This window comes from Lethenteron reissneri, chromosome 24 (genome assembly GCF_015708825.2).
Source record: "Lethenteron reissneri isolate LAM-NWPU_2019-01 chromosome 24, ASM1570882v1, whole genome shotgun sequence".
Lineage (NCBI taxonomy): Eukaryota > Metazoa > Chordata > Hyperoartia > Petromyzontiformes > Petromyzontidae > Lethenteron > Lethenteron reissneri.
Window position 1 is genome coordinate 11,643,098 of NC_083802.1, and position 13,657 is coordinate 11,656,754.

Sequence of the window (13,657 nt, forward strand, 5' to 3'; positions counted from 1 at the left end):
AGTCCAGTGTGATAACCATTACGCCGCGGCAGGCATCCACACTGTTAGTAAGAATTATAACAAAGGAAAATTACTTACAGCCTAAACTTCTGCCCAACCACGAATGCAGTGCACAGAAAGTTTTTTTTTTTTTAGCGCGAACAACACACTGACCTTTTATCTTGTAGCATGGGACAGGAACGATGCACTCCTCCTTGATGTGAGGCTTGATCTTGGGGTTGCAGCCGCCGGCATGGTGGCCCCGGTAGTCCATGCACAGAACCACTCGGTAGCGGAGGCCGCGTCCGCACGTCACAGTGCACTGCACTCGCCGCACCGGAGAGACGCAGCCGTTCTCTCACCGCCGCAGCCAAAGCGATCGCGTGATTCAACTCTGGCGGGTGTGCTTCTGAGCTGTGACCCGTGTCGCTCGTTGCTCGGCGTGACGACATTTTCAGCAACGGGAAGGAGCTCCCGGCGTGCGGGGCGAAAAAACGTCGGGACGTCATGCCGAACAACAACGCGGCAACAAGCCTTCCCTACCCTCCTCCCCCCCGAACAAAAACACAACGGACAGCGAGCTGCACAGCGGCAGAAGAGTTGTGAATTTTCGTCTTCTTGTATTTTACCCTCGCAGGGATGCGGGCCGATGGTCGAGACTAACGACAAAAACTGAAAAGTGCACAAGGAAGCGTGGAGAGATGTGTGCCTTACATTTTGAGGCAGAATGAGAGAGCCACATGCAGGTTAAAGATATCATAGTGACTGTCAATAAAAGCCACTGGGCAGAACACATCCGCGGCCAATGATCGAGACTAACAACTGAGTGCCATAATAATATGATAATTGGTTTTTTACCCTTTTATCTGTCAACAAAACTGACAAGGAGTCTTGTTTGCATTGACCACAATACCTGCAGTCGGAATGCAAAAAAAACACAACTCTGATAATGTATTCACTGTCCTTGAAATTGATTGGTCCACACCCGAGACAGCTTTCCTTAGAGCCTAGTCTCACATGGTGTTGGACCAGATGACGCCAAAAGTGCGCAATCAGCTCGTGTAGAGTTGCTCCGTGGATTGTAACATCGCGGGAACCCAGATAGATGGAGACGGCTTGGAGAGGCCTTCATCCAGCAGTGGATCGATCAAAGCTGATTATGATGGTGAGGATGTATTTTATCTCAGCTCTTCTTGTTTCATCTCAATTGGCCATAACGGCCGAGGCGTCTCGCTGCTCGAATGAGCTCATCTGCATTGGTGGGCCCGGAGCCAGCGGTGGAAATCTCACATTCTCTTGGTCGGGGAAGGGGGGCTCTCATCTGCTGCTAAATAAAGGGAGTTGACTGATTTATTGAGATGTGTAAAAATTAATATGAGATATAGAAAAAATAATTTCGATTACATTCCATTATCTTTTTAATTAATCAGTGCCTTGGCATTGGGAGGGCTTCAGAGAGTATTGAATTAGAACAGCTGATGATAACAATGCTGATTAGCATCATCAATTCCCTATTTTAAGAAGTCAGAGCCAAGGAGTTTTTTTTTCTTTTTCTAGACTACACACACACACGGATACAACTACACAGGGTTATGCAGTTGTGGTGTTTAGCTCTCTGATGTGTTCTTTGGTCGTACCGCATATTGTTCTGCACAATATCCAATGTTTCCCTCCACATGGTTGCGAGCTTCTTCAACTCTCAGCACGTGGAGCGAAAGAGCAGATATCATGCCAAACAACATGTACTACAACCCAAAAACACGTTAGGGAGCTGTGCACAGTAACTGCTTCGGGATGAGTTTAATATTAGAAATGTTTCGATTTGTAACTTTTTGAGCACATTGTTGGATCATTTTGAGGAATTTCCATCGCCCGATGCCACGTGACGCCACTTTTCCTTGAATAAGAGCGCACGTTAAGTCAAACAGAGCGACGTCACTTCCCACGATGGCGCATATTCTGATCAATTCCAGACGGTGTTTTTTTTAAATGATCCAAACTATTGTATCCCTACCAAATTTTTACAGTTTTGGGATTAATCGGAAAATTTGAAACACAGCTCAGCAACTACACATATAGAATGAATAATAAATTATAAGTGGAAAATACTTTAGAATCTAATTGGTAAGCTTAGTTGTGAGATTTGGTCTTCAACTTACCAGCGAGCTGAAACAATAATACTTGACACACAGAACGCTTCCACGCATTCCAATTTAATTTGTTTGGCTGTGTCGGCCGGTGGAGGGTCTGAACGACACACATTTGGACAGATAATTCCACGGCCTAACCCCAAAAACCCATCATGAATCACAGCTGGGCTGTGCAAGGTCAAGCACGGGAGCGCAATTGTGCAATGCGTACACGCAAGCAGCCGGGGGAGCGGCCGTGCGACGCGGGCGGGGGCTGCTTGCACGCTGAACGTCTCTCCGCACCGCGCGTAGCCAACCGTGCTAATTAGAGGTGCGCGCTTACCGAAGACCACTCCTGGGCGAGCCACCGCGGGCAGTCGAAGAGGTTGCACGGCTGGGACGCGACAGGCCTCAGCGTGTACATGCACTTCCAGTCCTCGGCAGGGTGCAGGATGCCGTGGAGGTCTTCCTCCACGCACGCCACCGAGCGGCTCTGAAGCCCTCCGCCGCACGAGCTCGAGCAGGTGGTCCACGGACCTCCATCCCAGCTGCACCAGCAGACACGCGCGCGGGCGGGCACGCGCGTACTCACATGCGTGCACGTGTACGTACAGCGAGGAAATCTTTTTGATTGAGAGGGGGTCAAATACTTATTTCCGTCATTAAAATGCAAATCAATTTATAACAATTTTGACATGCGCTTTTCTGGATTTTTTTGTTGTTATTCTGTCTCTCACTGTTCAAATAAACCTACCATTAAAATTATTGAACTGATCATTTCTTTGTCAGTGGGCAAACATACAAAATCAGCAGGGGATCAAATACTTTTTTGCCTCACTGTATGTACACATGTGTACGTACGTACACATGCGCTTATAGCACTGTTCTTAATTGCAAGGCCCGGCGGACCATATAGATGCCCCCGGCGGCCTTTAGTGCGGCCACTGACGTGTGGCCCCCAACAGTACACACAAACAGCCCCCCCCCCCAACCACCATCATCGTGCTTTCAAACCCCAATGGTTTAAAATGTGTGGCGGACCTCACACTGATGTCTTATCAGCGAGAGTGGTCCCCCTCTGAAAATTAGTGAAGAGCACTGGCTTACAGCTCTCTCTCTCTCTCTCATTCAGCCATTCATGCTGCTGCTGGAACATATGCCACTTCAGAGTAATATTAACTCGGAGTGTAAGAATGTACCACTCTAGCATTTCAATGAATTTATTCGAGAATCTTTTCATTTTTTCTGTGGTGAATATAGTGGCCTCTAGGGGCTGCAGGGGTCAAGCGAATGTGTAATATACAATATATGCATTGAAATTCAAATTCATTCTCACAAGCGACAGCTCAGACGTCACATGGTGGCTGAAAAATCCCCTATTTTGTTTTCTCCATCCAATTCATTCAAAACCTCAAATCCGTCTCTTGCCCTAAACCTGGCACTAATCTCACAAGGACAATTACATACTGAAACGTGCATACCGTGGGATTGGTTGAAAGTGGTCGTAGGACATTATCTGTTTGTAACCATCACTGTGGGGAAAAAAAAGAGAGAAAATAAATAAGCCAGACGGTCCTCGACATGTACATTCACATCCAATAAACGTTTGAAACCGTGTTGTGCGGTGAGATGTACGGCACTGCGGAATGCGGAGCATGTGTGGGGCAATCGAATGAGTCACATGCCGCCATACACAAATATACTGTACATGTATATCAGTTACTGTTGATTCATTTAACATTGGCAGCGGTGGAAAAGCAACCGTAACAAAAAAAAAAAACATTCGAGCATAAAACTTCCCTAAAATTAAGCGACACGCAACAGGTGACGTTTCGGGCAGTGGCACTCCTTCACGGCATCTCCCTGCCTTGCCATCTCTCTGCATTGGCATCGTTCTGCCATGACCGAATGGTCATTGCCCGACATGCACAGCGCGTCTTTCCACGGCAGTCGTGAATGGAGATATGCGCAACATTTCCCAGAACCTGGCTGGGCAGGGCTCCATGTTGCACTCCCGCAGAATGGGCTTGGGTTTCTTGTTCTCCGGGTAGTAGTGGCAGTACTGGTCAGCCACCACGCGGCCCAAGCGCACGTCCACACACTCGGCCGAGGTCAGCTGGTAGCCTGTGCAACGGCAAGAGCCAAAGTTCATTCGTAGACCTACGCTCGGCGACACGGCCATCAAATTCTGTTATTGTGCACTGCAAGGGAGGAAGGAGCGAGCTTGGTGGGGGGCGGAGGGGTAGGGTGTGAGCGGCAGGGCGTAGGGCTGATTGGCGAGGGAACGCTGAGGGTAAGGGGGTTGTTGGGTGGTCGTGCTGGGGTGGCCCTAACATGTCCGGGCGCCTTTCACAGCTCGGGCAAAAAAGAAAAAAACAGAAACATAAATCCTCGTACTTAAACGGCAACACTCTAGATCGCTCCCAAATGACGGTGTGGTGGTCGGACCCCAAGCCCTTCACCCTGGTGACCCTTGTTCAATCCTGATTTATTATGGGAACAACCTTACATTCACCACCATTTATTGCCTCCTGATAGAAACGCAAGGGGCATATTTTTGGCCATCTCCAAGCGACGGGCCGATCAAATGCAGCCCTGCAAATTCCGTCCGTGTGTTTTTCTTTGATTTATGCAGAAATTCCCCACGATGCCATATATATATTAGGAATGCATTTGACATTACAAACCTACTCCCAATGTACACTTAATAGCAACAAGCTTGTCTTTTTTTTACACTCTTGGCTGCACTGCCTTATTGTTCTGTGAACTTTCGAGTTTGTCAGTGCAAAATGGCAAACCGTTATATTTCAGGCCAGCTGGTAATTTATGTCGGGCATCACCAAAGCACACAGTGTTTTGTAACGTGGAGGTTAAGTGTTAGATATTCGACCAAAAAGCAAGTCTCTGTGTGCAATGTCAGGGTCAAAAGTTTTTTTTTCAAAACGGCAAACATTAATTTAAATATTTCGATTTAAAGCTTTCGTGACTGCAGGGATTCATCTTCTTGGTTCTTTCGGTAAAGTCACGTAGAAGGGAAGTAATAAAATAATAAAAATAAAACATAATAAAATAATTCTCACGACGTTTCGGCCACAACGCAAGCAGCCGTCCTCAGGTGAAAACCAGGTCCGTCGAGGCGACAGAGTCTGAATGAAGCAGCACACGAGCTTGGAGCATATATATAAGCTGGGCGCATTGACAAAGGAATTTGCATATCAAGAGGAATTTAGCATATTCATGGGAAATGCAGGAATGTGATTAGTACTGCATATGCATGTGCATTATGCAGGATTAACAGCATCAAAGGGAGCTACAGTTGCTGCTGCTGCTGCTGCAGTTGCTGCTGCTGCAGTTGCTGCTACTGCTGCTGTAGTTGCTGCTGCTGCTGCAGTTGCTGCTGCTGCTGCAGTTGCTGCCTTATCCATTTTTAATATAATATAATACATAGTGTTATATTAAAAATGGATAAGGCAGCAACTGCAGCAGCAGCAGCAACTGCAGCAGCAGCAACTACAGCAGCAGTAGCAGCAACTGCAGCAGCAGCAACTGCAGCAGCAGCAGCAACTGTAGCTCCCTTTGATGCTGTTAATCCTGCATAATGCACATGCATATGCAGTACTAATCACATTCCTGCATTTCCCATGAATATGCTAAATTCCTCTTGATATGCAAATTCCTTTGTCAATGCGCCCAGCTTATATATATGCTCCAAGCTCGTGTGCTGCTTCATTCAGACTCTGTCGCCTCGACGGACCTGGTTTTCACCTGAGGACGGTTGCTTGCGTTGTGGCCGAAACGTCGTGAGAATTATTTATTATGTTTTATTTTTATTATTTTATTACTTCCCTTCTACGTGACTTTACCGAAAGAACCAAGAAGATTAATTTAAATAATTTGAAAACAAAAAACTCTTCCAACTCTCGGGGCCCCACGAATCCACGAAGGGGATAAAATGTCAGTAAATGTATCCAGCATAATTTCCCAATTATTTACTCGGAAAAATATTCAGGGGAAAACACCTCCCACCACGCCCCCCCCCCGTCAAGGCTGCGCTAACATGCGCGTGTGTGAAATTCAGCACCGTCGTGGCACTAATGCATTCCAAAAGCTTCGACCACGGTGGCATAGTGTTTACCATACAAACGCGAACCTTGAGACCGAATTTTTAGAAAGCATTTTTTGTCCCACTCTTAATAGACGCGAGAAGATTGCTCTTTCAATAGAAGCACTTGAGGAGGTGAGGAAAATGCAAAAAGTATGCAAAAATCGTGGGGCAGGTAAAAGCCTTTGTGTTGCCGCACCTGCTCTCAGGCTTGTACTGAATGTGCCCGCGGCGCTGACGCACAGTGCTCGGGCTTTAAGCCATAGGCATCCAGGTATGTAGATGGCCGCTGTATAAAAAAAATCCCTTATAATCCACGATAACACGCTAAATCCTTCAAAAGATATCATCGATATTTGTTTCTTGTATGGGTAATGGGCAAAGTATGTACGGTGCAGAGGAGGCGGTTCCTTCGACTTGCGCCGATTATTTTCTTTGAGCGAAAGTTTCAGATTAAAAAAAATAAGAAAGAAAACATCCATCTGCATGTCGCGTCGAAAAACTACCGTTCATTTCAGGCGATGGAATTGGAAATATTCGGGCCGCGAATTTTTCTCACAAGGGCCACGCGTTTCGGAGTTGAAAACAAAAGCGGCCGTAGCAGGGCCGAGAGGACCCAAAACACCGGCGTTCGAAACAGCACAACATAGAGGAATGTGAAGAAAGAACATATTTGTTCTTACAAAAAAAAAGTCAGTGGCTTAAATTTGTATAAAAATGTGCTATGACCTAAAAACGTCCTTATTTCATGGTAACTGTGTTTAATTCGTAAAAAAATCATGTATACCTTACAGTAGGTGTTCAATTGATTCAAATATTGAATATGCTTCAAAACAAAAACGTTCTGTACTCTGCAAGTCAGGAATCGGCACCATGGGAGAGCAAATGAATGATTAAAAACAATTAAATTACAAATTTTACAATCCAACGATGCCCCCCACTAATCAGCCTGGGTGTTCATAGACATTAAATTATAATTAAAACGTGGCAATTAAAATGCTTTTTTCAGTAAAAAAAAATACTTTCCTCAGCATATTTCAAAACTGTGTTAATTTGTATTATCAGCCAATGTATATTGACTCATATATAGAGACTACTTTTCATGGTGTGAATGGATGAGTTTCCTATCCAGCACAAAGCACTGTGTACGCTTTCTTTTCCCGCCAGTAAGTATTATTATCAGTCGAGAAACCTTGCAAATGCGTTTGTGTGTGCGCAGAGCTTGCGTGTTTGAGTCTCCTCGAGCTCCTCAAACTCCCACCCACAGCCTCAGAAGTGCCTCCTTACTCCAACTAAAAACTCCATTCGTTAAAACTGTGGTGAAATAAAAATATCTCCAGTTTAACACGTAGGCTCATCCGCACACTTGCTTCCCTCCCTTCACCCCCCCTCTTTACTACCCTATTAAACCAAAACACAGAGCGAACTTGCACCTGTACCTCACGTCTTCTGGTTTTTTCTTTCCTCCCATGTGTTTGCGGCTGTCTTTTTCAATTTGCGTGTGTTCATGTCACTGTTAGGCTAAAGTACGCATGCACGACGAGCACCTGTACCCGACTTTTCACATTACACACGCAATGTTTTTTTGAATCGCGCATGTTTCATTTAACGACTGTTAAATATTTCGTTGAGTTAGTCGTGCAATATTCCTTAGGGACCCTGCACTCGTTCTCCACAACATTGACGTCTGTTGTCTTTGTTTGCTCCTGCTGTGCTCACGCACCACGGATCTCCCTGGCAAAATAGCCAGGCAACTCGCTGAACGGCACCATCCGTGCGACAAATCAACATGTGCTTAAATGTTCAGCTAGCACGTTGTGCTCTTTACCGAGACATACGCTTGAAAATATATATATCATGTTTTCATTGTGTACGCAGCCAGACCAACAGAATTAATTAAACATGCTCAAATAATTTTCCCATATGCAGCATACTTTCTCTGAACAGCTATTTCATTAAGCCGTCTTGAATGGAGGGACAGCTTGGCCTCAGTGTATAAGAAAGCTACTTATCTCTAACACTAAAATATCACATTAACCTCCTATGAGATTTAGACAGATCCAGAACTGTCCCCTCGGGTCCCTCCAAAAGCGTACAACACATGTGACTCAAAAAACATCTGAATTAGACTGACTTCATAAATTACGGACACAGCGAGCACTGTGTCAACGTTTGCAAGCGATGTGAAAACCATCGCGTTCAACGGACATACCGTTTACAAAGCAATTTACATTTCTGCTTCTTGCAGAGGACACGTACTCTTTACCCCATGGTTAATCTTTTTTTAAACCAATGACAGTTAAGTTGGTTGAAACCTCCGCTTATTTTTCCTTTTCCACTTCATGTAAAAGTCTAACTCGATAATTGTTTTTTACCCTTCTATCTGGCAACAAAACTGACACCTTTTTTACAAGGAGTCATGTTTGCATAGACCACAATACCTGCAGTTATAATGCAAACAAAAAACATAACTCTGATAATCGACAGAGCATACATTATCAGAGTTATGTGTTTTGTTTGCATTATGACTGCAGGTATTGTGGTCGATGCAAACATGACTCCTTGTAAAAAAAGGTGTCAGTTTTGTTGCCAGATAGAAGGGTAAAAAACCAATTATCATATTTTTTTACTGGCAAATGAGGTTCCAAAAGTCTAACTCGTCAAATTATCCCATTCTATAGATGATAAAACTCTCAAAAAGAGTAGCACGGTTGGATACGTACGGTGGCGAACGAAGTTCAACATACATACATGCAAGATGCACCCCAAACTTACGCTCGGGTTGTACACAAATCGGATTACACATAAACACACAGTCGAGAATTATAATACGCACTCACATTTTCTTTGAAGTACAGGGGAGAAAGTGCGTCATATTCCAAAGATTTCAGTGCTAAATTGAACATCATTTTAGATGGAAATGAAAGCATGTTTCCCTTGAATTCGACATGAAAATAACTGTCACAAATAAAATAAAACAATGTATGTCTTAGCACTTATCAGCAGACCATTATTTTCAGGGATGCTACGGAGAATTTACAGGCGGGTCCACCAAAACATCGTTTTTTTTAAAATGGGAACAACTCCTATCATACAATATTTTACTTTCTTTCCTGAAGAAGGTTCAATACTTTACCACGATAGCGGTTTTCCGCAACCATTAAATTGCAAATTGTATTGCAATAATATGTGTGCGATGCCACGTTGGCAGTGGTGCACAAGCACAAATAACAAACAAAAAAACTAACACATCCGCCATAACATTGCCCGAAGAATATGTCATAGGCGACGTTTAGGACAATGGTCCTTCTCCATCAACCTAAGAAGGCGATGCTTCAGACAACGATCTCCGCTATATATTTGTTTCCTCTTCAGGACAGTGTTATCGGCGAATGTCTCAAGTATTCATATATTCCATCACGGTGCTGCCCATTGGGAAAAGTGACAGACACAGAGCACACGTGGGTGCCATACCTCCACCACAGGTTACGGAGCATGGGAAGAAGTCCGTCTCACGCCACTGATGGCTGAGGGGCTGATAGAAGAAGAACTGGACCAAGCTCTCTCCAGGCCCCACAAATCTGCTCTGGGTGGGGGGGAGGGCAAAGAGCAAACAAACAGCATGTCAGTCACGCCGCACACTGCCAAACAGGATCCCGCAGCCTAGGGGGAATCAATTTGGAAGGACGGAGTCTTTCCTGAGTGGCTGTGTAGGCACGCTCACTCACAAAGGCAAAGATCCCCCGTACAGGCTTAACAGACTTTTGGGGCAAGCGCTGTTAGCGAGCGCCTATGAAGACCAGAGCAAGGCACATGAGCGGGTCGATCGCCAGCACAACGCCCCGCCGGCTTTGTCTCCTTCCTGGCAATGTTCACACACCGCACCAGGTACTCATTGGAGGCTGAGTTGACCTAGGGTTGGCCCAGGGCTGGTTCAGATAATCGTGACTGGTGTTGGCCATGACGGAGGAATAGAATTCGGGTCGCTGGGTTCATAGCGCAGTGTGCTAACCGCTGCACCACCACACACACGCACACACGCGCATGTGGTATTTGCATGCACTGTATTGTATCGGTTAACCATCTGTATGGTCCGCTTTCTTCAACGCGAGCTCATTGGTGATTATAGTTTATTTCGCAAGAATAATAAGCGATTCAAACATCGGGTTGGGTTGGCTTGCCAACTGAGCTAACAAGGCAAAATTTTGAATAAACATCGATGCCCATCCCCTGCACATCTTTTTTTCCAAACCAGCCTTAGGCGGTGGTGATTCCTAGGTTTTAGTTGAAATGCGCTCCTTTGACCAACTGATTTCACCACCACGTGATATCGTTTATTTTTTTTTGAATTTACCTTTTTTGGGACGTAATTTATCATAGTTAAATTATCAAAGGAATGCACAGTATTTTTGTTGAAGTACTCGTTACGTGAAAATATTTCCACGAATTTTCTGAAACTAAAAACTATAATCAAGCATCGGAGAGGGCTGCATTTGAAAATATACAACTGGTGTACACTCAACATTATTATTTTTAAGAGGTAAAAATCTTTGAAACTGCTCGCAATGTCGACGATCCCTTGCAAGCCAGATATAAAATCTCGGTGGAAGCAAGTCAAGGTTGGGTGCAAAAAAATAAATTGTAGTAGCCGTCCCATGTCTAATTTCACGATGGAAACAAAACAGTGAGTGTGCCACGGAATGTTAAACCAATGTGGCTGCCATCAATTTCCGTACTGGAATGCATCGCTTACAGACGGAACCCCTCAAGAGTTCAGTGCTGGCCCGGACATGGGGAAAAAGTGAGGGATTCTGGCGGGGTAGCCTCTCCTCTTGTTATAAATAGTAACAATCACTTTTTTTTTTACTATTTCAAAGCGAAATGTACAATGACCATCGCTGTCATCATTAGTAATCCGCAATTCACGATACGGGACTCCGTTTGCGACCTCCAGAAAAAAGTTTACATTTGTACGTAATATAGACCAGTGGTGTGTTTAAAAGGTTATAGAGGTGGTCTCCGGCTTATGACAATCCTCATTTACGAAGTTCATATAATTCCACCATGGATCTTACGGCGCAAAAACTTGATTTACAACGCATCTTCTGACACGACTCTGAACGCATTTGAACAGTCGGTCTGGATTCCAATGTGACTTGACGCAGAGCATTTGTTATTCTAAAGTGTCTTTGTGGACTTTTACCGATTAACCCCCTTTTAAATGTAGGTGATAAAAGGAAAAAAAAACACATCAGCAAGAGATGTGTCTACTGCTTCTACTGTCTATGGGAAAATAGGATCGGATTTACGATGGGGTTTCTGGGAAGCGTTGTGTTGTAAAAAACGTGGACTGCCTGGATTAAAAAAAAAGTATCAAATATACTGTACAGCATAAATAAAGTAAATACAAGCTGTAAAATTAATGTAAAAAATAGTTTTGCAAAGGTAATGTGTACCATATATTGGAACAACAAATTGGGATTATCCATATAAACAACTATGTGGGATTTAATAATAATAATATATTTGCTTAAAAAAGGCTATAAACACGTTATGGTAAATTTGGCATAGACAGTAAATTTACAAAATTCGTGTTAGAGCTCTCACAATAAACCAATAATGTAATGAAGACTGCAGCAACACAGGTACAACATGTATTGGGAATTAGAATATCTCACAATCCTAGAGGACGGGAGAACTACATGTAAACGCATCATCTTGAGTGGTGTACTGTTACGCAGGTGAAAAAACACGGACTTTAAATGTCCCAGGTTGCCCAGGACATCTTCCTCAAACAGAAGACGATCCTGAGAAAACCAGGTACTAGTGGCGACCCTAGCGCAATATTGTGCCAACAATCTAGTCGCTGTGCTACCTTTTAACGCTTTCCCGTTCTGAGACCTCTACAAGTTGCAGGCTGGGTCCCGTTTACCGCTGAATCTCGAAATGCGCACGCGGTTCAGCATTAATTTTTTTAGGGAGCCGTAGCGCCGTTGTTTTTTAAGACGCTGTACTCACCGCAGACAATTGTAGCGACACAACCGCACTGTATGGCAGCCGGTGCCAAACTGTACCACACGCCCTCCCACATGGCCATTCTTTCTTTCCTTCCGGTTCCGTTCAGACGACGTACACGCAAGTACGTCGTCGGAATGGGAGAGAGGGTTAAAGGCCACCAAACTGGCCAGTGAACGATGACTGTACGAGCGCACAAGCCCATCCGCTTACTTTGATCGTGAAGTCCGCGGTGAGTGGCCCGCTCATCTTGAGGACCTCCTTGTCATGCAGCAGCGAGAACTCGGCGGTGGAGTTTGCGAGCAACGCCGTCCCGGACCAATCCAGCCAGTGCGTGTTCCGCACCCCCTGCAGCGTCTTGCTCTCTACAACTGCCCTCCCACGTCACGGAAAACAGTTGGCAAACGTTACCGCTCTGTTGGATGATGATTGGTGAATGTTAAAGGGGGCAGCCCTGAAATTGGCTTACTCATGCCACTGTTCGTGCCACTCGACGAGATCGAGGGGCCTCTAGAGAGCCCATCGAGAAAGTAGTTGGGCTACTTTTTTCCGTGCTAGCCAGACGTCAGGGAAGAAGTGCGAGTGATCACACTATACCCTCACCCACCTGACCCGCTGATCGAATAATTGTGTTATAGCCCCATTTATATTTCTGGGTGGACAGAGGCGGGAGGCGGGGGTGGGAATAAAAAGCAAACTTTGTCCATTGCTTCGAATGCAATGCCTTGGAGACCGAATCGAGCCGGCAACTTCCAGTTTGCAAGTCGAGTGTGCTCTAACCATTGCACCAGGGCAGCATCCCTCCTCGTGGTTAGTGGCCATCAATTGCCTGTGAGCAGCGTGGGCAGCGGCAAGCACTCTTGAGTGGCACAGCGGTCATGCTTGCCAAGACACGTTCTTTCATTGTGGCTGCCCCACGTTCAAATAGAATGTGAACTGTTGACAGAAGTGCATTGGAACAGACCGTCTGAGAAAAAAAAACCACCTCATCACCATCATTGGCCACTGTGGCTAAGCTCTTTTAGAGAGCTAAGGGGAAATAATTGGTAGCCAAGGTTGCGTACGTTGGAGAGGAATAGATTGACGCAAACATTATCAAACGGTTTCACACGTAGGCTTTTGCGACCAATATAATCCATAATCGAGGGTTTGAACGACACGTTCAAACCCGCCACCACCCGACACAGCCAATTAGTAAGGTTCGTCACGTAAACAAAACATTCCAATTCGTTACTCGATCAGCACACACACCGGTGTGTTGGAGAGTAAACCCACTAACAACATTCACCATTCGAGTACTGCGGGTTCCCAGGCCCATGTTTAGTCCCACTTCCAGTGCCTCGGCAAAGCTGATACGCGAGCGTTTTTTGTCAGAACAGACAGATGAGAGGCGTTACTTTCTCATTCATTGGCACCACAAAAAGTAAAGTTA

General features: G+C 45.1%; 1 protein-coding gene across 1 annotated transcript in view; it reads right to left on the minus strand.

The window, feature by feature from the left end:
• LOC133346593 (ADAMTS-like protein 1) overlaps positions 1-13,657 on the minus strand; it is a 100,848-nt gene that overhangs the window by 48,296 nt on the left and 38,895 nt on the right. The window contains 6 exon segments of the mRNA XM_061558261.1: positions 154-301; positions 2,452-2,656; positions 3,590-3,640; positions 4,094-4,232; positions 9,685-9,796; positions 12,439-12,596. Of these exon segments, the coding sequence (XP_061414245.1) occupies positions 154-301; positions 2,452-2,656; positions 3,590-3,640; positions 4,094-4,232; positions 9,685-9,796; positions 12,439-12,596 (813 nt within the window).